We start from the raw sequence: 26,871 nt of genomic DNA on the forward strand, positions 1-26,871 counted from the left end.
CAAAGTCTGATGTTTGAAACTGGTCAGTGGCAGAGCAGGAGTGGCTGGTAGGGGAGTCAGGGGAAGGGGTCGGGGAAGATAAAGGGGAATTAAAAATAGGAGATGAAAGTGTGTTTGGGAGACAGCCAAGATGTAGTCCTACCTTAAGCAAGGAGCAGAAAAACAGGTTGGCTCATTTTTAGGAGGATAACATCCGTTGTAGGATGGCAGCACAATTTATTTTGTAATCTCATGGTAGGAAACCTCCTAGGCCTTGTCTTAGCCTTGGCTTCTACTGCCTAAAGCAAACAATGTGATGTCGCTACATGGAAGTCATCCGATCAAAGCTGACAGGCCATCCAGATATTCTGGTGTCCAAAGAGGGGCTCCCTAGGACCCTATTAACCATAAAATGGCCAACTCCTGACTTCATCGTTTGTAAAAGGCAAAGCGATTTTTCATTTCCTCTCCCAATGCTAGCTGGCGAAGGACCAGCTGGCTGCTCACTGAACCGTAATGCATAGAACTGATCTTGATGGGAACACAAGATTCCCTGTTAAATATCAAGAAGTTCCCAGGTATGGCTCTTTCCACAGGGACTATGATTAATGTAGTAATATTTCTCTTCAAATATAATCTAAATACTTTATTCCTGTGAAGTAGATGGGGGGAAAATGTATGCGACCCAATTAACTACTTTCCAGAGCTTTCTGCGTTCAAGATGGGGTTGTCCTGGCGGCTAACCATTTCTCTAATGGTGTCCTAATCTTCAGCCCTTGGAACTCCAGCCAGGCACTCCACTGGGCACTTGCTCTTTAAGGACAACAATGGCTCAAACACTTTGATGTGTAAATAATTTAAGAGCCAATTAAATATTAACAGGATTTCTAGACTCTTCAAAAGAAATAAAAAGTGAGAGATATTGGCTGCACACAAAGCAAAGCTTGAAAGCTGGATCAGGAATGGAAATGCCACATGTGAACTAATTTGAATTAAGAGATTACACATCCACTAGGACTCCATGATCCCAGTATTTATCTTAGCCAAAGAGGCCCCATTTACTGCCTTCTGGAGTTTGAATCTGGGTTAAAGGCTTGGTTCATAGTCTATATACTCCTGAGAGGGGGTAGAGCCTTTAGAAGGTCATAGGTTAAGGGGCATGACCTTAAAGGGGATATTGTTGTCCATGAGTCATTTGGCTATGTGCTCCCACTATGAAGCACTGCCTCACCTCAGGCCCAAAAGCAAGAAGGCTAACAGACTACAGGACTGACACTTCTAAAACCAGAGCCAAAAGAATCCTTTTCTCTTTGATATTGACTATTTCTGGTCTTGGTTATAGTACCAGAAACACACTGCCCCTTCACACACAGTACAGCTGACGTCTTGGATCAGAGTTATACTTCCAGAGCTTGGAGCCAATGAACAGGGCCCACAGTGAACAGAAGAAACATGAAATCAAAGCCACTGTTAGTCTACAAGTCCTCCTCCCTCACTCAGCACTTCATGGACAAGCCATCCCACAAGGGCAGCTGGCAAACAATGAAGGGGTCTTAATGCAGCTTACACCAAAATCTTTGTCTAAAGGCAGCTCCTATAAACAGCCCAGTAATGCATGATTCGCCCATGAGATCATTCCAGACTTGGTCTCTGTGTGGGAATATGCTTGGTGTGAGGAAAGAAATGCAGCTTGTGAAAGTGTAATTTTCCACCACGAAAAGAGATGTTTCTGGGGAAAGTGGGTGGGGAGGAAGGAGGATGGGCCTAGGGCCAGGCGGCAGCATTTAGGCTTGAAGGCTCTCTCTAAGAATAGAAGAAGCTGTTCTCTGTGTCACAAAGTGATCAAGGCTCAGGAAGCAGACCCAAGTGGATGACTTCATCTGGATGCCCTGAATGCCAAGAGCTAAGGACACACACACGATGTAGGGGCTGTTGATAATGTAAAAACACGCCCCCAGAGACACCTTGCACTCCACTGCGAGTGTCACATTTGGCCTCTTTTTGTTGTTGTTTCTTGGCCAGTACTGGGGCTTGAACTCAGGGCGTCAGGCTCTTGGTCAGCTTTTTGGCTAATAGCTGGCTCTCAACTATTTCAGCCATGCATCAGGTCGGCTGGTTAAAAATAAAAGCCTTGGGTTTGTCTGGCCCTGAACCTCGATCCTCAGATCTCAGCCTCCTGAGTAGCTAGGATTACAGGCGTGAGCCCCCAACACCTGACCATTTGCAGTTTTTGATGGCATTTGTGGTAAATGAACCCAGAAACTACTGCTTAACCAAGAATTATTCACCAAAAGGGAATAATTGTGTGCACCCACACAAAACACTTTGCAGAAATTGTTTTTTGTTTGCTGCCATCACGACCTCTGATCACAGGTTAGTTGGATTCATCCCTACTTTCCTCTGGCCAGATCCATAGACAGAATTGCCTACCAACAGCCAAACGTTTCAGGAAAGAAAGAACACTGGGCACTGGCACCATTCTTTATGCACAGGGTCAGTTCTGGGACAAGCCCTCAACACGATGCCTACAGTCTCAAGCATTCGCCTCTGGGGACTGGCAAGTCTGGAATGCAGAATACACTGTCTCATGGAGTCTGGGTTGTAAGCGGACATTGGCCGCCATAGCACCCATTAGCCTTTACCTAGGGTATGAGGGCAGAAATGAGAAGGAAGCTGGGAGCACCTTCCTCCCTATCAACTAAGCCCATGCATTTCTTTGCAGCTTTCAGATTCTTCACTGTTGGTGTCATGCTGGGGTCCTAGAGGACAGGTTGGGGGTGAGGAAGAGCATGGTCTGCAGTAAAAGTGCTGAGCCAGCAGTTTGCTAAGCGGAGGAGAGTTCAGAAAGTCATTTTATGTGCTAAGGGTCGCCCAGCCAAACCACAAATCCACGCCAGAACAGAGAGGGTGACTAATGTTGAGAAGAGACAGGAGGAGTCAGGCTGCCCTCGTAACTGCGAAGAGGAAGAGGAGAGGGTTTAAGACCTGGATACTTCCAGAAAATGCTACAATTTACAAGCCTTGTCTGAGAAGAGGGGCCTACAGCGATGGAAGGTTTGGTGTCACAGTTACAGAGGAAAGGATGGGCAGCATCTCTTTCCCTCTCGGTAACCGGCTCAGCCAGCATGTTGTAAAAGGTAGCTATGGCAAGAAAGACTCAAACAACCATCTTCACATTCCATATGAGGTCAAGAAAAAAAGGCCAACAGGGGCTGGGAAGGTGGCTCAGTGGTAGAGCACTTGCCTTGCAGGCATGAGGCCCTGGGTTCGATTCCTCAGCACCACATAAGCAAAAAGAAAATAGCCGGAAGTGGCGCTGTGACTCAAGTGGTAGAGCGCTAGCCTTGAGCTGAAGAGCTGAGGGAGAGCACCCAGGCCCAGAGTTCAGGCCCCACGACTGGATCCCCCCCTCACCCCCCAAAAAAGGCCAACAGTAGCTTTGTTGAGGTGGTGAGGCCCAATATTACTTTTGGGTATCTTTTTTCCCCTCCAGTACTGGGGTTTGAACTTAGAACCTTCTGCTTGCTAGGCAGATTCTCTACTACTTAAGCAATGTTCCCAGCCCTTTTGCTTTAGTTTTCAGATGAGGTCTTAAGCTTTTTGCCCAGGTTGGCTTCAGATCACAATCTATCTACTTATAGCTCCCACATAGTTGGGATTACAGGTGTGTACCACCCCTCCTGACTTGTCTTTGAGATAGGATCTCATTGATTAATTTTACCCTGAGCAGAGATCCTCTTATTTCTACTTTCTAAGCAGCTCAGATTACGGGCATGAGCTACCACACTCATTCCAAACTTGCTTTCATAAGTACAAAAATTAAAGATTAAATAAAAGCAAAGCTGAAGATGTAACCATGCATAGAAACCCCACTGCTGGCTAAGGCATTATGAACCATGTTGGAGTAGATCTAGAAAAAGCTAAGAGATAGCTCTGTGACTGGATAAAAACAGACCTGCAGGTGACACACACGACTCTCCTGACAGTCGTCCTATGTAATAGCTCCCAAGCTTGATGCTACAGTCAGCTTCATAGAGCAGAGCAAACCTGAGGTCAGGAAGGCAGGTTAATTTATCAGAACGGAGGGTCTGCCTGACTGCTGCTTACTGTGTACCACAGCTCTGCCTGGCCCAGACCACCATCACCATGGATGGGCTAGGACATTTAAGGACTGGGCTTTTCCTAAGGGTAGGGAGGAGTGGGCGTCTCCTCGTCCTCACGCTCAGTTCTCCACAGCACTTCCATGCTTAGCCGCTTTATTGACTGGAGCTCCATAAACTTGTATTGGAAGAGTAGCTTTTTTTTTTTCCCCCTGTTAAGTGAGAAATCTACAGGACTAGACAGTCTGAGTTCTTGGTAGCTCCAAAAGTCTCTGCTTGAGCTGTAATGTTCCCTTCCTACTGAACTCGCTGCAACTGGCATAACTCAAATTAGCTCCCATTTCCAAGATCTTTTAATTAATTAATAATTAATTGGTGCTTTTGTTAAGACTTTTCGTTCATGGCTGATGATCTTCCTCTTGAGCCACAGGGAAAGCCTGAGTAGCTAGGATTCTAGGCATATGCCATGGCTGGCCAGCTTCAAACACATGCCCTATAATGAGGGAGCAGAGCTCAGGGATACTCCTAGAAGTAGCAGTGCCCTATGTCCAGGAAGGGCCTCTCTGGCCTGGGAAGTGTATTTCACTCATCATGCTCAGCCTGTAGGCTGCTGCTGAGATGGAATCCACCTGGGGAAAGGTTGGCAGGACTGCAGGCTCCTGGCTGTGGAACTTCAAAGGAGTGGAATGCAACCCACAGCCCATCTTCAATCCAAGCAGGCCAGTTAGTGCACCTATCTTGGGACACGTGCACCTACTTACATAGCATGTGCAAGAGGCGGGCAGTATGGACTAGAGGGCATGTGTGATGGGGTAGGGGGGCGCGGTGGGTACTCCCCTTCACCAGAGACACAAAGAAGGGCGAAATCCCCTCTCCCACAGTGCCAGGCTTCCTTGAACTTCCTTCTTCTAAACTAGCCCAGGCTCTACCCACATCTGTCCCTTAAACAAAAGCAGCCCACAGCAAAGGAAAATCATCTGTGACTTGCTCAAAATAGGGCCATGTGCTATTCACACTTTGAGCCTATGATACTAGCTTGAGGGGTGGACAAGCTGATTTGTTCAAGGACTAGCCTTTGGTAAGCAACTCAGCCAAAGCCAGGAGACAGGAAGGGGGCCCTGTCAAAGACAGCACAGAAGCCAGGTGTGGCAGGGTTGACATGGCAATGACTACATGACTGGTCATGTAGTGGGGCCACACAGAAAAGGTCATAATAGCCTTTTAACTCATACCTGTGTGCAGTGGTATGTATCTGTCAACCTAGCTTCTTAGAAGGCTGAGATTGGGAGGACTGGAGTTTTAGACCAATCTGGACAAAAAAGCTCCTGAGACTCCATCTCCGTGGAGGAGAACTGGATGCCATGGTGTGCTCCTGGGCCAACAACAGTGAGAGGTCTACAAGAGGCAGATTTTGTTTTATCTATTCATCCCAGCAGGAAGTGAGAGTCTATCTTTAAACACCACCAGCAAAAAATAGGTCTGGAGGCCTGCTTCAGCAGTAGAGAACCTGACTATCTAGTGCAAGGCTCTGAGTTCAAACCCTAGTACTTCTATACTGTACAGGAACAGAAGGCAGAGTAAACCTACCCCTATAAATAGCTCAGCACAGGCTCTCTGCTTGTTTGTACTGTGAATGAGACAAAACAAAAACAGACCCAACAATAACAGCAAAATAAATACCACCCCCCAAAAAGAAAGTAAAACAGAAATTTTTTAAAAAAATTGTTCTGTGTTTCAGGAGCCGGGTTACTTGCCATTGTTGAAGAAGATACATCCGGCAATGTGACTGATCTTCTCATGAACTGTTGGGTGCTGCTATTGTTCCCATGCACTGCATCTAGACCTGGGAAAGGCTTCTATTGTTCCTAAATTCCTTTCTGGGTGGTGGGGCAGTCTGGGTACAAAGGGAAAGGTACTAGGGAGGTCCAGTGGGTGGCACTTTATCGTCATGTCAGTAAGGTACCTCAGCAGGACTGTATCAAATAGATGCTACCCCATTACCACATACTTCAGTCTCACAATAACAATCCAAATGGAGGAATTAACAAGACGATTTTTTATGCAAGACTCTACCCAGGCTGGTTGTGGTGGCACATGCTTCTAATCTCAACTAGGTAACTTAGGCAAGACCCAGTCTCAAAGTAAAAAGAAAATAAATAGGAGTGGCAGTACAGCTCAGTGGTAGACCAGTGGGTTAGCATGTGTGAGACCCTGGGTTCAATCCTCAGCACTGTAAAAAGGAACTAAAAAACTGGTTCTATCCAGAGATGCTTGGAATTTGAGAATGGATGATCCAGTGCCACAGGGTAAACCAGTAATCTCTGAAACTTTCTGAAACTCAGCCACCAGCATCCTCAGGAGGTGACCTCCATGTGGTATGCCTTCCGATAAGAACCAAGCTGGTCCTAACCATTGAACTCCACCAACACCCAGAGAGGAACAGCAGTTAGCACTGGCTGCACACTGATGGTCCTTAAGCAGGCCCAACTCTGAAGGGGAAAACAATTTTCAAACTGTGTTATCAGTAGACAGAGCTGCCTGGGGAGGTGGCTGAGCTCTGCTCCCGTCTAGCCTCCTCAAGTTAACTACTGATAACCTAAGTACTCAACTTAGATTCTTTTTTGTTGGTTGTGGGGCTTAAACTCTAGGCCTGGGTGCTGTCTCTCAGCTCAAGGCAAACGCTCTACCCCTTAAGCCTCAGCACCACTTCAGGCTTTCTATTGGTTAATTGGAGATAGAGTCTCATGGACTTTCCTGCCTGGGCTGGCTTTGAACTGCAGTCCTCAGATCTCAGCCTCCTGAGTAGCTAGGATTACAGGTGTGAACCACTGGTGTCCAGGTTATACAGATTCTTATAAGAAATGAGCGAACAGCTGGAAGGCATTTGATACAGGGCCTAGCACACTAAGTAATATTCCGGTGTTAGCTTTGATACCTCTGTTTGGCACATTCACACAAATGCCTGACTATACCCTCCCTCAGTGAGTCCTAAGTAAACATACTTGTCTCTCGGATAGCTTTCCCCCTCAATTAAGGCAAGGACACAGAGTCTGAACTTGGGATCATGGGATCCACCCGGACCTTCAGCTTTGTGCCTGGTAACTTGCATTTTACACTGTTCTCCAGCCCAGGCCAATGAGGCTTCTATCCTGAGGTCCAGCAGAAAACAAGGCACCAAATAGAACTGCAGTGTTCCGCAGATCTGAGCATTCTTATAAACATCAAAATTTAGAAGGCTGGATGATTACATATGCAGTCACTGATGGTGGGGAGTGTGAGGAACACATCCCCTTCATACATTCCTCATTCGGCAGGACTTACCACTTCCACATGAGCAGTATGGACAACCATCTTCTTCAGGAGCCACACATCCCCACTACAGACGAGGGAGCTGGACTGAGGGCTGACCAGTGGGCCCGTGGCAGTCTCTTCCCAGAGCCCACTTCCAGCTGTATTTGTCTCTCTCTCTCTCATTGACACAGGGCTGGACATAGCACTGTTGCAACAGGATTCTAGCTTGAATGGGGCTTTACTGAATTCTCTCATCAGGGCAGGCAAGGTCAGCCGTGCCCCCAGGAGGTCACTAGAAGTAGGATCATCCTCTGACATCCTTGCAAGTCCACACAAAGTCTGGGATATCCTTCCCCCTCACCTCTAAGGGTAGTGGCAGAGCCACCTCCTGTGGGAAGTCTCCCCATCCTCCTCCTGAAGCACACACCTCCTCCTCTGGGCTCGGCCACGCAGGGGCATGGTGTAAGGCTACTTAATTGCAAACTGTTCTGCTTGTGTCTAGTTTATTTCTCTCTTGTCTCCATGAGGAAGCAATATCTTCATGTTCACTTTGTATCTACTGCCTTGAACAGTGCCAGACACACAGTAGGTGCTTACTGGTTCCACGGCATGCATGAATCCTGAATCCCGTGAGGCAGTGGTGTATGTCAGCAGCATTTCAGGGTAGGACTTGGAGGGCTGCAGGGGGTAGTGGGATTTTATATCCCCAGTCTAAATGTACTCAAACCTCTTTCACTTGGAAAGCAACTACAAGGATGGTCTTATCTTTTCCAGTGCTGCTTTGGGGCTCTCCAGTTGCCCTGAATTGGAAACTCACCCCTGCCTCCCTGGCACCTATCAGCATTCCCACATTCACTGGGACATACACGATGATACATACGTAAGTGGAGAAACCACTCCTAAGATCTGTTTTGGTCAACGGATGTCAGAAGCCAGAATTAGTGCTCATTTCAGGTTAAAAACCAAGAGCCAAGTTTTGAGGCCACAGTGGAAGGTGAGTCAGGGCCAGCCAAGATGTGGGAGGTAGAGGGGTTCTGGAAGCTGCCACCTTGGAAGAACAGGCCATCTTGGTAGAGGCTTCCATGTGAAGGAGGTTTAAGTACATGGAGCCACTTGAAGAAGGAACATGAAGTTTCATGGACTTGGCTGCTGAAGGTGGCCTACCATGATTCTTCTAATTGCAGCCTCTGATGTGACTTTGGATGACAAGCACTATTCCAAGCCTCATAAACCTTTCTATCAGTTGGCCTTAAGTCACAATCTTCCTGTTTTCAGTCTCCCAAATATCTAGGATTACAGGCGTGAGTCACTAGCTCCTGGCTTTAAAGATCTTATCTACAAATAAGGATAAAGCACTTGGTACCACAGTGAGGGGAGTCCTAGGAATATGAGAATAAACCCAACATAAACACTTCAAGCACAGGGAAGCCAAACTGTCTTAAAGAAACAACCAGGAAGATTTGGCAGTTACCTGCTAGGGTATCTTTAGCATCTACTAAAAGTTGTAAGTAATCCTGTGTGTAATTTCTCCCCTACTAGGTGGTAAGTTTGGGAGGACAGGAACCCATCCCTCAGTCCCCATGTGTGTCCCTGGCACTTGGTCACAGGGTAAACACTCAATACATGATTAAATAATTAAGCTCAAAGCAAAGAATGACGCTGTCAGAGATGGCAGCAAGGAAGCCCAGAGTCTCAAGCCCTGGCTGATATAGGGTATCTATAGATGCTGCCCATCTCTCTGAAGGCATAGGTCCAAGCTGTTCATACTCAGATATTCTAGGACCTGGGGCTGCCATCTGCACTTAGTCTGGCTCTCTGGGGGTCACACATTGGGTTGATAAGCTGTTGCAAACTGGGTTCTCCAGGAAACGGGCTGTCTCTTCAGATGCAGTCAGCCTGTGTCCTTCAGGACAACTCAATTGCCACCCCAAAAGCTGGTCCTTAATTCCTGAGCTTCAAGATTTGCTCTTACTTTTTCTGGAACACTTACTTTGCAAGGTGGTTCTCAGGTTGCAGATAATAAAAAGTGCACATTTGATACATGGTATGGCTAGTAATGCTCTGTAAGGCACACCTCAGTCCTTCATAAAGGAAGAGAGACAGCCTTATAATGCAGAGTCCCGGTAAGGAGCAAGTGAGGTGAACAGGCCAGAAATATGACAGACTACAGGAGAAAGAAAGACCATGGTGGGAGGGAAGGCCTGGGCAGAGCCAATGGAGATGGAACAAGATGGATAAATGATAATTCAGCATCAGAGGTCACACTGCCCTCCTCAAGGGTTGTGGGCTGTAGTGCTGGTTGATCATGATGACCACAAGGCAGCTGGCTAGAGCCAACATCCTAAAGTATTCCAGATACCCTCTGGACTGAACTGCCCTGTCCTACATACTGAAAGTGACAGCCACTGAATGGGGGTGGGGCAAGAGTCTAGACATGGGAGGAATGAATGCAGGCCACAGGGATGGCGAGGAGTCAAGACTGCATAGTAACAAAGCTTCCATTACTCCCTTTCTTCTAGAGGGGCTTATGAATCACAGAGGAAATTAAATCAGGTGCCACTTGGCTGTGATGTTTGCCCAGGGGTGGCAGCTGGTCAGTTTCCAAATTCCAGCCCAAGACTGAAGAGGTAGGACAGTCACAGGGTTTAGGCTGATTCTCTAACCTACCTTTTTGTCCAAAGGCCAGTGTGACCTTGTGCAATATGGTAGGCCCCATATTGCTCTTGCTTTACAGTGTTGGACAAGGTGACAAAACACACAGTCAGGTGAGGACACACGTGAACAGACACACACACACACACACACACACAAAGAAGCTTTTTGGCTGAAAAGAAAATGGTTCCATTTTCTTTAAATCAAATTCACAAATACTGAATTTGTACCATCAAAGAGAGGCAAGTTCATGAACACAGAAAGGAACACCACATTATGCACATTGACATCTCAACTTTTCACCCAGGAAAAAATAAAAGCATGCATGCATATACATACCCGGCTTGGGTACAGTCTCGATATGGCAGCACGGAAAATATACTACAGAAGGATCTTCTGCCACTGATAAGGACTATTCTAAAAAGTGAAAAACAAAACAAAAAACAACAAACAAAAACAAAAAACAACAAACTAAATGTAAAGACTTAAATTGAAAAAAAAAACCAACAACAAAACTTCTACAGCAATTAACCATTCAGGGAATTCACAACAGCGTTTGCATACTCCTGCCTCCTCCTCCAACAGATGGTATTCTGCCCTCCTCTGCAAAAGGCAGCCACAGCCCAGCAGAACTATGGCCTCCCCACACCCAAATAACACCACCTGTGCTGCCAGTGGATCAGTGACTTCACTCCTACAAGGGAGCTAGTTGTGGGCTGCCCATACAAGACAGAGCAGAGAGCACCCAGTCTTCAGCTGAGTGCACAGTCCTGTCACACTTAAACTACTCAGTTCTGTTCTGCAGTGTACAATACAAGCGCAGGAGTGCCAGAAACCCTGAAAGACACTCAGATGCCTTTACAATCATTAGTGGTTTTTTTTTTTGTTGTTGTTGTTTTAATATGCTGGCAATATGTTAGGTTCTGAGAATAGATGAAGGGAACAATTACATAATCAGTCTTAGCCTCCATTCCTGCTATAAAGAATCTACTGGAAACGGTTCTACATGATGTTCTTATGCAATCAAAAGCCACTTGGAAAAAAAAGTATTACAAACAAAAAACAAAAACTCTCAAAAGTACTTATGCTCGCCTCTGAGAATAACTTTTGCCAAAGGGAATTGCTAATGAAAAAAATAATGGAGAAATTAAGTGAAGAGATTAAAAACACCACCCAAAACCCCCGGCCTTTTTAGCACAAAGTCAATACATATCATATATCAAGCTTCTTTACTTTCACAATTGTTTCCTTCAGTATCATAATAATAAAAATGAGAAAAACACTACCAAGTGCACAAGGTTTGTAATGTTCTCTTCCTTTGGTTCCTGGCTCACTCTGTAGTCTCAGCAGCATGGTATATCCCCTGCACTATATCATGTACCTGTGCTAAAGTACTTGCAGTAACCAACCTTTAAAAAGGAAAATCCTCCTGTTTTATACCTGTGTCCTTTGCATGCTATTCCTTCACCTGTAATATCTTACTCTGGAACTTTTGGTGAACTCCTATTGACTCTTCAAAGAAAAGTAACCCCTCTAGTGATCATTTCTATCCCTATCTCTCTTCTGTGCTCCCTCTACAATCATGTAGTGGCATCGGTGCGGTCAGTGCTGCTAACCATTTGCCCGCCTTTTGTTTTGAGGGACAAGTCCAAGGGTTTAGCACACTGAAGCTCCTCCGTGAATGCCAGTGAGAGGTCACTGAAATGCAGTGGTTGCACAGTAGCATAGAGTACCCAGCAAAGGGAGGTCAGGGTTGCAATTACCCCCTAGCGGTTCCTATCTGAAGAAGCGAACAGGACCAACTAAGGCCATGCTCTAGCTCCTAATACCAGATCTGTAATCTTGGTTTGACCTTAGGTAGCTTAACAATTCTGCTGAGCCTGTATCCTTGTCTAAAACACAAACAACTCTCCCCACCCCCTGCAAAACAAAACAAAAAACAGGATAAAGTTGGTATCTTTATTGTGTAGGTGTGTGCGGATACTGCAACTTGAACTTAGGGGCCTGGTTCCTGTGCCTACACTTTTCATTCAAGACTGACACTCTACCACTCGAACCACACCTATACTTCTAGCTTTTTGATGGTTAGTTGGAGATAAGAGTCTCATGGACTTTCCTGCTTACCTTGGCTTCAAACTGAGATCCCCAGATCTCAGCCTCCTGAGTAGTTTAGTAAGTTTAATCTTTTTGGAATATTAGAGTAATATTAGTCCTTCCTGGGAGAATCCTTGGAATCTTGCCTATAGAATGCACCCAATGAATAGCAATTATCTTCTCTGCAGGCCAGCTTCCTGGGTTACCTTTGAGCAGTGTAGTACTTGGGTTTAGAACCTCTCAAGACTTGGTGCTAAACATCCAGGTTACTAAGATGTGTGGTCTATCTAGGATGACATGATGCACAGAACTGTGTCACTGAAGGGAGAGGCTGCTCCTCAGATACCACAGGCCCCCCACCCTGCTCACTGCACTGAGAACACAAAGTCACATCCTGAAAGGGCCATCAAGGCCCCAAAGGCCAGTCCAAGGGTCACAGAAATCATGAGCATATTTGCAGACACCAGCCAACTTCCTTGGGCTCTCATGCATGGAACCCAGCAACAAAGATCCCGACATGCCGATGCCTGTGTAGATCAAGCTGACATAATAATGGTTGACATATGTATTGATAATATGTTTGATTCTAAATGCTTTAGCATAAGCCAATAAGAGACATGGCAGTGGTGACGTACCAGCAGGTGGCAGACCAGGGATCTGAACTTGGGCTCTTCCTATCGGATGAGTGTTCCTTGCTTACTTAGTATCTAAGTGTTCCAGAATGGCTTTCCAGATTGGCCTGTGGGTCACCCAGAGGAGTTCAGAACATAGGAGCCACTGTAGGTACCATACAGAGGCTGGGCTCTGCTCAGCCTGGGCCTCCAACTTTCCAGATGAAGGAGTGAGGTTCGTGACACTCCAGCCCTGTCTTCACCATCCAGCCAGCAAGGAACGCGCTCATTGCTGGCATGGCTTGATGTGGGAGCTCTCAGCAGTGCCCAGGAAGGAGGGTGTGGAACGAATTAGACTGACTTGGTGGTACTGCCTTTTCCTTATTCCTCGGTGCTAATGCGTACTTCCTTCCCACACACCAAATTTGTTTGGACATTTTTAATAGAATGAAAAAAAAATGAGTGACTATCCATGCCAAGTGCAATTCAAGTCTTCTTCCAGCATTTCGACCACAAGGCGCCGGTCGGTAAATAGGCTGCATTGTTCTCTGGGGTGAGTGCTCGTGCTGGGTGGTCCTTACCATGGGGTCTCGGAGAGGCAGTGGATCTCATTCACAAAAACACGCTCCTCTACTGAGCAGGCTAAGTTTAGCAACCATAAACACACACAGCTTCCCAACCATTCCGCTAGGATGGTTCTCCTCGGGCTGGCCAGTCTTCAGCAGTGGGAGGGGGAAGCGAGGAGGAGCTCTTCCTGCCACTCCTTGGTGCAACCAACCTTTTGTCTCCCACTCTGCAGGTGTTGGAGTAGGAGGTGGCAGAGATCCACATAGCAGCTCACCAACAGGGCTCCCAGCGGGGGAAAAATGTGTTTCCTGACGGAGTTCTGGCACCCGGAAGGTTCCACAGGCCTTAGCCAGAGCAGGCAAGAACCAACAAGTGGTGAGTGTTGGCTTCTCGGCTTCCTATGCTGTGAGTATGGCCAGCATGCTTCCAACGGAGGGGAGCATGTGGCCCACCGCCACAGTTAGAACCTGGAGGGTCCATGGGAGTTGGGACTTTGCTCAGCACGTGGGGGAATGTCCAGCATGATAGAGTGTTGCCTTCTATAATGATTGCTTCCTTTGAGTGCTTGTTATTTGTTGGTGAAAGCATTAAATCAGATGTGGTTGTTTGGTGTTGATGTGCAACAACCAAACTCCATTTCCGATGGGCTTCAGAGACTGACCACTCTCCTGTTACTGACGCCAGCACCTTCAGTCCTGTCCCATGCGGTGCCTGTGAAGCCTACATATTTTTTCCCATCTGGGATGCATAACACTTCCCTGGAAATCAAGATGGCCAGGAAGGATTCCATAAAAGATTATGACTTCAAAAGAGGAATTAACTCTGGGGAGATGCGTCTTTTTAAGGAACAAAAGGTCACAGTTCCACAAAACATCTGCAGGGGGTGAAGGTCACCCACAAAAGAAAAAAGCTCCAGAGGGCTGCCGCCCACATGGCTTTCCAAAACTTCCAGGCAGCACGCGCGCGCGCGCGCCTGCAGCCGAAATGACACCAGCTAGGCGGTCTGCTCACATGGCTTTGTGGCCATGCTCTTGGGAAAGAAATGCCGTCGGGTAGGAGGGATCTGACATGGTCACTTTTGATCAAAGAGCTTCTAGAACCTTCCCTAGCTTTGCTCATGAAATACTGGGCTATTCAGAGCAGCCAGGGGACACGCAAGCAGTTGGCAGGCGTAGGCCGTTAGTTTCAAATTTGCTCTCACCAGTCACCTGCGATGTTTAACCGGGGGGGATATCCTCCAGCATTCGTCTTTTGCCCCAAAGTGGTCTTCTCAGTGCATTTCTAGATCCCTGGGAATCTACTGGCTCATCTATTTGGCATCTACTAGATCTCATGAAGGTGGACTACCTCAGGAGAGCAAACGTATTTCCCCTTAAGGATATTAAAAATAACCTGCCAAGAAAACGACTTCTGCAACAACGTGGCATGAGCCTAGTGATCCCCAAACACATCCCAGGGAACCACACCAGGCTCTGGGAACAAGCAAACACATGTCCTAGATCCACAAAAAAAGAGCCAGACTGTTACCACCTGAATCTGAAAGAACAAGGGGTGACTCGCCCCAGAACTTCAGGAGCATGAACACCAGCCTCCAGAGCCGTGTGAATTTCTTACCAATTAAAACACTCAGCAAGTGGTGCTCTGTAAAGCAGCCCTGGAAGTGCATATAGCTGGCATTCAGGTGTGTTCTTCCTGGCCTGGCTCTCTGCCGTGTATCACCTCCCGGCTGGGCCCCCTGTATGCTCACTGTACTCAGAGAAGACTAACATCAGGACACCAGTGAAATCTGGAAACCCTGCTCCCTCCCAGCTCCACTCTGACCCTCTTTCCCACAGCCACTTCTTCCTCCTCTCACAATACTTCATTAAAGTGGGCACAAAGGGGGCCTTGGCCCCTTTCTCTCTCACCCAAAGAGCTGGCAATCACACAATGAGAACTGAACGAAAAAAGCAGCAACAAGATGACCATGTTCCTGGGCACCCTATTTTAATACTCATTAGCTATTGGGGGTACGTTCCCAGTTTAGGAAGTACTCCCGTCATGGTTGGATGTACCTCCTCTGGGTACAAGGGCAACACAGACGTCTGTGGGGCTTCCAAGAACATTCTACAGAAAGAGATCTGTTCCCTTCTGTCTTGGAATAGGCTGGAGAGGGCGTTCCAGGGTGGGAGTTGTGGGGACAGGGAGGTCTGGGGTGAACAGGGCCCTAGAACAACGAGCCTGCGGCCACACGGCTGGCCTGAACAAGTTTGGTACCTAGTCAGGCTCTGGAGAAGTGAGAAAGAGGATTACAGAGTTGAGGACATCAGGAGCCCTGGACCAAACGCAATGACAGGTGAAGTGGGCAGAAGCAAGGGACTTGGAGGCTGATAGTGGCTGCACAATGGATTCCAGGTGTTTGACTTAGCTGGAAACAACTCCTAGCACCTTCTCCAAGAACCACTTCCATCCTTGCTAGTTTTTGCATTACTACAGTACATGCCTCTACTTTAGGCGAAGGAGGTGCACCTTATCCCACATCTAGGGAGTGGCAGATTTCCCAGAAACAAGTTAGATGATCTTTTGCTCCTCCACCTCCTCCCATCAGCGAACATTTTCTAAGCATTCCTTTGGTGCCATTCGTGGCAGCAGGAGTTGGGAATCTGATGGCGAGTGATATAGACACAAACATCTAATCAAGCGTGAAGGAGCCCTGGTGGGTGACCTGGAGGGAAGTGGCCTGAGAGATGAAGTGGTAATCAAAGTAAGTAGGACTTACTGCAAGAACCAAAGAATCACCTGAAATCCTCGCTACTCAGGAGGCTGAGATCTGAGGATCCTGGTTCAAAGCCAGCCCAGGCAGGAAAGTCTGTGAGACTCCAATTAATTACCAAAAAGCCAGAAATGGTGCTGTGGCTCAAAGTAGTAGAGCCAGACTCTTGAGCACAAAAGCTCAGGGCCAGTGCCCAGCCCCAGGATTGGCACAAAACTAAACAAACAAAAAGAACTAAAGTAGAGCACAAGGCTCTTCACTGACCGTGCCTGACTCACTATGGTGCTGCTTCCTCTGTGGAGCATGAGCCAACACCCCTGGCACATGCAACGCGGGGCCTGGCTGCCGACCACACCCATGCTGAGCTAGACATTTACTATATCAATTATGTCATGTCATCACTTCAATTTACACTTGTTCATGAGAGATGGAGCAAACTAAGGAAATCTGTGAAACAAAAAAAGAAAAAAAAAACCTCTCCTTTCTATACAAACATCACTACATGCTTCGAAAAATATTTGAGCAAGACAAATCGATAAAACAACAACAACAGCACAACAGCACACCACCTTGCAGCTGAACACCGCTATAATAGGCAAGAGAATAAATGTAAATAATGAGGGGGAAATAGCAAGAGCCCCAAAGGATTTTGTGCTCAGGTTCCTGGGTCCAGCAATGGGTGGAGATGACAAGCAGAGAAGCCAGCGGCACTAACAGACTCTGATCTCAAACTGCTGACTGTTGTGTAAAGACACACCTGGGCACCAACACAACAGCTCAATGGCTTCTCACTAAACAAGCCATAAAGCACAAGGCTAACTCCGTATGCGACTTTGTATTTCTTCTAGTGCTCACTAACTTTGTTCCTTAAATAATTACTGTAATAATTCAGCATGGCTGGCTGGATAAAGGCCTGCTGCAGGAGTCCTCCTGGACCTCTTTGGGCCTGGGAGGGTCCTTTGCTTCAGGGGTGACTGAAGCTATGGCACAGATGAACTCTCAAGAATGGTGATGGAGGGAAGAGCTGTGAGGAGCCAGGCAGCTCAGGATAGCAGTAAAGCTCAAAGATAGTGAGAGCAAGAAGATGCAGTCAGCTGGGACCACCATGACAAAGAACAGCCAAATCCACGGATTAGCTTCTAGTTCTGGGGGCCAGCAGTCCTACACCAAAGTGCTTCTCTTGGAAGGCATGAGGGAAAGGCATGGGATCAGGCCTTTCTAGCTTGTGATGGTCCCTGCCTTGTAGAAGCACTCTAATTTCATGTGGCAGAATGTCCTGATGGTGCCTTTTGGGGGCGGGGGGGGGGAGTGAAAGGACACAAACAAGTTATTTTGGATTAGACACCCACCTTATGCCTGTATGACCTCATCTTAAACCAGCTCCAAGTGCAATGACTCTAATTTCTAATGCTTTGAGATGGTAGGGATTAGAACTTCAATATACGGACCCCCTCTTTCTCCAACCATCCAATTACATTTTTGAGACAAGGTCTCATAGCCCAGGTTGGCCTTGGCCTCTGCTTCCAAGTGCTGGGATTACAGGTCAGGCCTGTATCACTATGTCCAGCGTTAACACATAAATTTAGAAGGGATACAATTCAGCCCAGAGCAAACAGGTAGGAGGAAAAAAAAATAGGCGAAGTGTCACATAACTTAGAAGTATCTTAGGGGGAGCCTTCTGCTTTTCCAGGCAAGCACTAGTATACTAACATCAAATTTGGGCTTGGTCCTAAACAACTCATTAGCAGTAATTATGTTTCTCCTCTGAGCCCTCAATAGTGCTGGTGGGGACCAAAGACTGTTCTTCCCCTGGCTTTCAGAATCCTTTCTGTCAAGGAGTGAATTATAATCCATGACTAGCTAAGAGTCGTGGTGTCAGCTCCTGTGGTACACAGCAAGTCCTAGGATGAACTACATTGTGCAATCCTGTCTTAAAAAGAAATACATCAACAACAGGAATAAAAACCTGGGGAAGATACTGAGTGGAATGGGTTTCCTACCCTCTATCTCTCTCCAATGTGACTTGTCTGATTGCCTGGAAATCATTGGATGAAAACAGCCACAAGGACTTGCAGGCCAAGAACTTTTGCAGCAGTGTCTTCCCTCCTGCACACCATTGATTTCTCAAAAGCTACAAGAAAAGCCAGCATCAGCATCACTTGCATGCGTCTTTATTGTTGGTGGTGGTGGTTGGGCCTGAACTCAGGGCCTGGGAGCTGTCTTTGGGCTCTTTTGCTCAAGGCTAGTACTCTATCACTTTGAGTTACAGCTCCACTTCTGGTTTTCTGGTGGTTAAATGGAGTTAAAGAGTGTCACAGACTTTCCTGCCTGGGTTGGCTTTGAATTGCAATCCTCAGATCTCAGCCTCCTAAATAGCTAGGATTACAGGCATGAGTCACCAGTGTCCGGCTTCTTGCATGCTTTTTATAGACTAGTTTTTGGTTGGACTCCTACTATGCTGAGGCTGACCCTGATCTCCTGGCTTCATGCAATTCTGCCTCAGACTCCCAAGTAACTGGGCCTAGTGGTTTGTATCACTGTGCATGGCCTAACTCTGTTCCTCTTCTTTGGAGACAGGATCTATATAAACCAGGCTTGGCCTTACACTCCTGATTCTCCTGTCTCAGCCTCCTGAGTGCTGGGATTTCAGGCACTACCATTCCTGCTTATTTCTATGCTTTTTAACAAAGCATGAATAAGAAAGCGTGGTGAGTGTGGTGCTGATCCAGCACCCAGACATGCTCAGAACCCTATAGTTCCTGTATTCTGAACCCAGTGACTACTCTCATGTCCAGTCAGCCCTCCTTACTGCTCTCCACCACCCATCAGCACAAGCAAGCAAAGGGAGCATAGGGGACAGTGGGACCTGGTGAGCTGGGAGCTAGAGGTGCCTTTAGGCCCTCAGCTTTTGCTGAGTATCGGTGGTAAACACAGACTAGGATGAAGATGCTTCCCTGCTGTGCTCGTGAAATTAAAAAACAAAAACAAAGCTCCAAGAAGAACCAATTGTGCTCACTGGGTAAGCACTGATTTGCTAGTTGCCTCTCCCAAGATACGCACTCTTCTCCACATTGGATGGAATTGGTGCAGTCAGAAAAGCAATGACATTCAACGTCCTTCAGACAGCCATTCCAGGGTGGTGTTTTGAAAGGTGCTACATTGTCCAATTCACCTTTCACACTGAAGTGGGGTGAGGGCTGGAAAGCGATGGGATCCCAAGTTGACGACTTCATGTCTTCTCTCAACATTTTTTCGTATAAAAAAGGATTGAGTTTTTGCTCTTTTATCATCTTTCTTAAAAAAAAAAAAGACAGGGGAAAAATATGCTTTAAGTATTCTCACCAAGTACACACATGGAAGACACACCCGATTGATCCAGTCTGCATTCCATCTTAAACGATTTCAAATCGCTTTGGAAACTCCCAAAGGACAAGACAGCTTTGTAGCCCAGTCCATGTACCTGCAAACACATTTCACTCACTGTTCACAATGAACTCATTCTCCCAGCAGCACCCGAGGTGGTATTTCCAGGGCACGTGTTGTATGTCAGGCAGACATCCAAAGCCAGGTCCTGTCGCCTCTTTAAGCTCCCAGAAGTCGATGTGTATGAGTGTCAAGAGCTGGACATGTCTGGAGGGATGGTCTTGCCTTTATTGACAGGAAGTTTCATGACATAAGCATCATGAAAGCCGGTGGTTGTCCTCATTCTTCAAGCTCAAACCCTCCATCTGCTACTCATGGTGAAGACACAAGCTGAAGCTCATCTTGCCAACCCAACCTCATCTCAGGATGCTCCGGTCCTGTCCAGAAGCTGCAGCTGCTGTTCCTAATCTCTGCAAGCAATCAGCCCCAGACTTGCTGGGCCCATTTTAAGAATTTACCCTCTACCACTGCAGACTCTGACTTTCATAAAGCAACATGTGCCTGGCATTAGGCATAGAATTTTTTCTGTTCTCCATGGAGTCTGAAAAAATCACTTGTACTTCTAAAGTCCTGCCATTTCCTGAGTTCTGAAGACTAAAACCTATTTAAAAAGCCTATCCATCTATTCATCAGGCTCCCCAAATAGTCACCCCAAATACTAACTCCTCAAAGCAGGACCTTGTGTGTTTTACTCACTGATATATCCCAACATTGAGTAGGTACAAGTAACATGCATGGAGCAGGCCATATATTCCATCAGTGACCTAACTGCTAGCTAGAGAGAGGGAGGTGGAACTGCAGAGTAACTGCATCCAATTGTACAAATTAATAGGTATCACTGTGACAATGTCATGTGTATGGATATCATACCTTGATTATGTTCATGTCCCTCAACCCTAATTAAAGGGAATGGTGGAGGATAAAAATGCACACACAATCATACAACATGTCATGATAGAGTGTGAGAAAAGTCTTTGGTGCCAGTACTGGGGGCCTTGCACTCTTGCTTGGTGTTTATGCTCAAGTCTGGCACTCTACCACTTAGGCTACAACTCTACTTCCTGCTTTTTGGCGGTTAATTGGGGATGAAGTCTTGTGGATTTCCCTGCCTAGGGTTGGGTAATCTCTATCTTCTGGATCTCAGCCTCCTAAGTAGCTAGGATTACAGGTATGAGCCACTGACACCTGTATCTGGTGAGCTTTGTGTGTGTGTGTGTTTTAATCACTAGCTAAAGGCCAAGGACTACAAAAAAAGCTTACACAAAGGTGAAAGAATGGTGTGAGGGAAGCTAGAGTTCAGAATAAACTAGAGACTGTGAGAAAGAAAGGAAGACCAGAATCCTCCAACGGCACCTTCCATTTGGATGCACATGATTCCTTCTAGATCAACTGTTACAGAATCAACCCAATATAAACGGAGAATCCTAAGATGTGACACTCACGCTGGTCACAAAAGAACAGATGGGACCAACCCTGGATAGGGGCAAAGCCATGACTTTCTGACACTTGTCTTCTATTAGAACAGGCCAGTTCATATGCACTGCTCTCATATGAAATATTTAGCCTAGTTGGAGCCCACTACCCACTTAAGTGCCAAAATGAAACATCTCCCTTCTGTTCTGTAGTTGACTCCCTGAACAAATTATTTTTGCTAAGTTTTATCAGGCTGCACCAGGCTGAGGGCAGCATTTCTAGCTGATGAAGCAACTGCATTTCGGTGCTCATGTGTAACAGAGTCTCTCTTCTATCTCCTCTGCTCACTCTGCCCTTCCATGTGCTGACAGGGAAGCTTCCAGACCTTTTCTCCAGTCCCTGCTCTGTCCTGCACATGTGCAGATCATGCTGTAAGTTCTTCTACACCAAGGATGGCCCTCTAACAAACTTCAGTTGTTCCAGGTTTGGGGCTCTCCAGTCACCCGGCCTTCCTCACAGTCAACCCAATGGGATCTACCATAATGAGGAACAGCCTAACATTTTCCTGAAATCAAGAAATGTAATGCCTACAGCAGTTTCCTAATTTACTAACCTAGTTATTCTATCAATGAGGAAATCAAGTTAATTTAACATGACTTCTCCTTGGTGAACTCATGCTGACTGCTAACAAACCTCCACACGCTTTTCTAGAGTGCACACAAACCATCTGTTCCCAATCTCCGCAAGCAATCAGCCCAAGACTTGCTGGGCTGATTATAAGAATTTACCCTCTGCTGCCACTGCAGGCTTTGCCTGACTTTTATAAAGCAACACGTGCCTGGCATTAGGCATAGAATTTTTTCTATTCTCCATGGAGTTTGAAAAATCACTTGTATTTCTAAATTCTTTCCATTTCCTGAGATCTGAAGACTGAAACCCATTTTATAAAGCCTCTCTATTCATTTATTCAACATATATTGAGTGCCTACTGTGTGTGTGGCACATTGCTTGAAGCCTACACTTCATAGTTTTCTTTGGGGGAAAAAGCTGACCTCAATCAGTCTTGAACAATTAAACCACAAAAGTACACCATCCCTTCCCTTCAATTTTTAAAACACCGTATCATTATGCATGCACACATACATAGACATATATGTATATATATGTATGTGCACACACACATGTCTCTTAGCTTTTTTGCTCAAGGCTGGCACTCTATCACCAGAGCCCAGCTCCACTTCTGGCTTTTTGCTGGTTAACTGGAGATAAAAAAAAAATCTCCCAGGGGGCTGGGAAGGTGCCTCAGTGGTAGAGTGCTTGCCTTGCATGCCTGAGGCCCTGGGTTCGACTCCTCAGCACCACATAAGCAAAAAGAAAAAAGCCGGAAGTGGCACTGTGGCTCAAGTGGTAGAGCACTAGCCTTGAGCTGAAGAGCTGAGGGACAGTGCCCAGACCCAGAGTTCAGGCCCCACGACCGGACCCCCCCCCAAAAAAAAACAAAAAAACTCACAGATTTTCATCTTCAGATCTCAAGTCTCCTGAGTAGGATTACAGGTGTGAGCCACAGGACTGTTCAGTTTTTATGTGTACAATTCAGTGTCACTAAGCACACAATATATGCAAACATTATCACTATATGTTTCCAAAGCTTTTCCTATTTCTGGAATGCCAACATGTATATTTATTTGTGACCCCATCTCAAGTTTTAGATCAGCCAAGGCCAATTGAGTTTTATCACATTACCTGACAATTCTTAACCTGCCTTCTTTCTCTCTGAAGGACTTTGTGCTTACATTGGACCCATAAACCTACTATCTGAAGGTCAGCTAATGAGCAATTGTACTACCCCAGTGCTATGTACCCAAACATTCACAGATCCAGTGACAGGATGTGAACATCGTTCGAGGACATTACTTCTTGATAGGGTTGCTCCAAGTATTATTTATATTTCTGAATTCTACTTCTTATTTGTATTTCTGAATTCTATTTCTCAAGAACTAATCCTGAAGGTTGAAACTCACTGAAAGGCACTCATATATTGACAAACACCTACTTAGTTTTGAATTCAGGAAGCAAAGCCTGTGAAGTCTGCCCCTCCTTCCTCCCGGAGTACTCAATCTGTAACCTATTATCATCCTGTGATATTCATAACTTTATAACAGCTTTTGGCATTACATTTCTGGCCACAAGAATTTACTTTTTTTTTTCATTATTGTTGGTTGTGGGCTTGAACGCTGGGCCTAGGAACTGTCCCGGAGCTCTCTTGCTCAAGGCTGGTGCTCTACCATTTTGAGCCACAGCTCCACTTCCGAGATAAGAGTCTCATGGACTGGGCTGGCTTTGAACCACAATGCTCAGATCTCAGCCTCCTGAGTAAACAGGATTGCAGGTGTAAGCCACCAGTACCCAGCTAAGAATCTACTTCTTAGTCTATGTTCCTAAATCTAAGGAAGCTCTGCTTTCCTTCCTGTTCCTCCTTCCACCAGCCCAAAGTCCTGAAGTACCAACCTGTCCTCTGCATCGAGGCCAACACAGACCTTGAGAGCAGATGCTTCCATTACAGCTTCCCCTCTTGTTGGAGACAAGCCCATGCAGGACTAGACAAGGGCTTGCTTTGGCTGAAAGCCCATTGCTCTGGCTGACCTGTGCCCTGGGTCAGGAAATGGCCCAGTGGCCGCAGCATGACTGTCAGCTTGGTTTCTATGCATGTCATCCAGAAAGGCCTTTTGCAGGCTCAATGCCAGCCTTACCATCCACTGATGAACATGCTTTTTCCTGACTGCAATTCCATTCTCTGTCACAACCTCTTGCTTCTACTTGAGATGTTCACTGTGCCTCACCACCAGCTGGGATTCATCTCCAGTCCCAGAGGACAGCAGTGCCTTATGGGGAACGTGGAGCCACCTCAGTCAGGCTCCGCAGACAGTGTCTTTGCTATTACTAATTTGTGAGAACTCCTGATGCTTTCTGGCTTGCATTTTCAATGCTACAAGTATCTCATTATATCTGGCTCTCAGTATAGCTTGCCTCCCTTTCTATCTCAAAATTGTGGGCTTGAAACTCTTTGGTGGGTCAGAGTCTCAACCATGATGCTCTTTGCTTGTTCTGTGAATTGTTAGCTGGTCCTCGGTGACTTAATAAGGGACGTGAGTGCTCAATAATGAGGCATCTCATTATCACAGGGTCACCAGTTTGGAGGAAAAGGGGGTCTCAACAACAGGATCTTTGTGGCAAAAGATTCCAGATTTGTCTGCAGACTGAGAGACCACGGGAGACCTGGGAGGTACACAGAAGCGTGCGTGGGTGGCGCCAGGCTAGGGAATCTCAGGGACCATACATCCTTCTACCCCTGAGGTGGTACACAGGTAGGTACACAGGTACCTTCCTCACTGGGACCCATCTACGAACCACTGCTGACACTGGAGCCCATCAAATGCCACTGTGCTGCCAGTAAGCTTGGGGCAAAGCTTCTGCCACTCTCCTTTCAGAAAGGCTGCGTGTCATTCTCCAACCCATAAACTCCTGATCATAACTTCCTCCTGTCATCTCAGAAATCCTATCTTCTTCCTGGCTTCTCTTCCATCTAAAGGCAATCCACCCTTGCTAACAAACCCACAGGAGGGAAGGGAGACCTTGTGGCCTTTTCATGTGGTTTGCATAGGAAAACTAGTTCTCACCTGGGCAGGTACAGCCCACCGACAGCCTGTGATTTACATGCAGCCTTTGTTCCTGCTCTAATTTCCAGTCCCCAGATCTTCAAAAGAAGCTTGCTCAACACCCCCTGAAAACTCCCCATCAAAACTGCTGGCCACTGCAGTGTCTCCTGCCTGTTTATGCCACCTCTGGGTCAAGGGCATAAGGGAGGCAGCTCTTATTGTACTCTGAAAATCCCATTAATCCAAATTCTGTCACCAGCTATATCCTCTCTCCACCTAACCATGCCAGGGAATTCTCTTTGTGTCCTGAATAGGCAGCATCCAGAGATGGCAACGCTTTTAATATGGCTCGTTTCTTTGGTTTCTGCCATCAGTTTTATTTAGGAATTAAAAGCATCTTAATGTTTATGTTGTGGTTATTTTAAAAAAAAGACACTAAAGAAATGATCATTGTATTGAATTGTAACCCCTTTGTACAACTCAAGATAATAAAAATATAATTACAAAAAAGAGATGATAATTATAGTGAAATGGCCTCAGGAATGGTCTCAGAATTAAGTACACAAGGCCCAGTGAAACAGAGAAAATGGGAGCACTCCACTGAACATTAACAGTTAAGTGAAACTAGGTTTTTGTGTTGTTTTTGTTTTTGTTTTTGAGATAGGATCTTAAAATATAGCTAAGGCTAGCCTGAAACTTGAGGTCCTCCTGTTTTTACCTTATTAGTGCTGAAATTATAGGTGTGACCACCACACCTGGTTCCAAGTGGGAGAACTTTAATTGAAAGCTCTGTATTAAAGCAAGTACAAACTTCAAGAAAAACCATAATCATTGGTGTTATTATACAGGTTGTAAAGCACATTTTCTACCACTGAATCATAGGCCTGTTGGACCTTAATGGATCTCACTCAAAGATGTCTCAGCAAATTTCATTTTAGGTAAATTAGAGAGTGCTGGGGCCTAGGTGGTCTTCTAGAATTCTAATAGGCAAACAAAGATGGTCTGTACAGCAGGACCTCTGTGTTGGTCCAGTGTTCCTAACTCACCCACACTAGGATACTTCATAAACTGTAAGAGTTACAGGGACCCCAGAAGTCCCAGAGCTCTGTTCCTACTACTATTACCACAGGACCAAAATTAATGGGCTTAGCAAAGCCTATGCATGCCAGCATCGTGGATTCCCATCTACCCATCCTCTACAGAGTGTCAATGTCAAGGTCACATAAATTCCAACCATGAAAATGCTTATTGGTTGGCATTTCTCGTAAGAAAAGCTATAATGTTGGAGCAACACCTATGGGTTCAGGAACTTAAACCAGCTCTGAGGAAGCATCTGCTGGTCCAACACCAATTCTGCCCTCCTTGGCTGTTAACACTGTGGCCAAAGTCACGTTTGGGTTATTTATTGGCTAGTGAATGAGTAGTGGTAAAAAGCAGCCTGGTGCTGGTGACTCACACCTGTAATCCTAGCTACTCAGGAGGCTGAGATCTGAGGATGGTGGTTTTAACCAGCCCAAGCAGGAAAGTCTGTGAGACTCTTATCTCCAATTAACCACCAGAAAACTGGAAGTGGCACTGTGACTCAACTGTCAGAACACTCACCTTGAGCTGAAGAGCTCAGGGACAGTGCCCAGGCCCAGAATTCAAGCCCCACAACCAACTCCCCCCCCCAAAAAAAAAACAACAAAAAAAGACTGGTTTTTCTTTGTTAAAAGTTTTCTATAAAAGATACTGTGTACTATCAAAAATTCAGTTTGTGGCTAGTCTAAGTCTCTCACTTAATCACCACTCCCTACAGTTCTGGGGTGAGCAGAGTGGATATCTCGGGAGGTCCCATGAGATCCTGCTCATTGTCAAGTGTGGGCTTTGCTCTGTTCAGCTCTAGCTATTAAAATGGTCCCCCTCCCTTCCCGCTCCTCCCCACTGGCCTAGGAGATAGTTTTGGCGTAAGGTCGTTAGTACCTGCCATTCCTGGTATCATGCTGCCTCATGTTCTTGATAAAATGAATCTTCTTAAAATTCTTTGGTCTGGGCGAGCCTGAGAGAGTTCGACATCTGAAAAATAAAAGTCATTTCAAAAACACAGTCAGTTGCCCGCTGGACAGCTGAGAGATGTCCACACAAAGGCAGGAAGGAAAGACCAGAGGAATGGTCTGAGTCACCCCAAGGCACGCAGAAAGCGGCCAGGCTAATGCAGACAATACGGCTAGAAGCAGTGACAGACAAACTTCCTTGATCAGACTGATTAATACTTTATATGGATTTCCAAAAAGCCAGCTAATGAAAATGGTTGTTCCTGCTTACAATAACATAACCTTACAGTAACAGATTAC

At 46.2% G+C, this 26,871-nt stretch overlaps 1 protein-coding gene across 1 annotated transcript in view; it reads right to left on the minus strand.

Moving 5' to 3' along the window:
• The window catches only part of Cables1 (Cdk5 and Abl enzyme substrate 1), a 96,452-nt gene that overhangs the window by 21,048 nt on the left and 48,533 nt on the right, over window positions 1-26,871 (minus strand). Inside the window, exons 4-5 of the mRNA XM_013014818.1 lie at window positions 26,501-26,593; window positions 10,362-10,439 (exon numbers count right to left, since the gene is read on the minus strand). Coding sequence (XP_012870272.1) covers window positions 10,362-10,439; window positions 26,501-26,593 — 171 coding nt within the window. The remainder of the gene's footprint in view (window positions 1-10,361; window positions 10,440-26,500; window positions 26,594-26,871) is intronic.

This window comes from Dipodomys ordii, unplaced genomic scaffold (assembly GCF_000151885.1).
Source record: "Dipodomys ordii isolate 6190 unplaced genomic scaffold, Dord_2.0 Scaffold25, whole genome shotgun sequence".
Lineage (NCBI taxonomy): Eukaryota > Metazoa > Chordata > Mammalia > Rodentia > Heteromyidae > Dipodomys > Dipodomys ordii.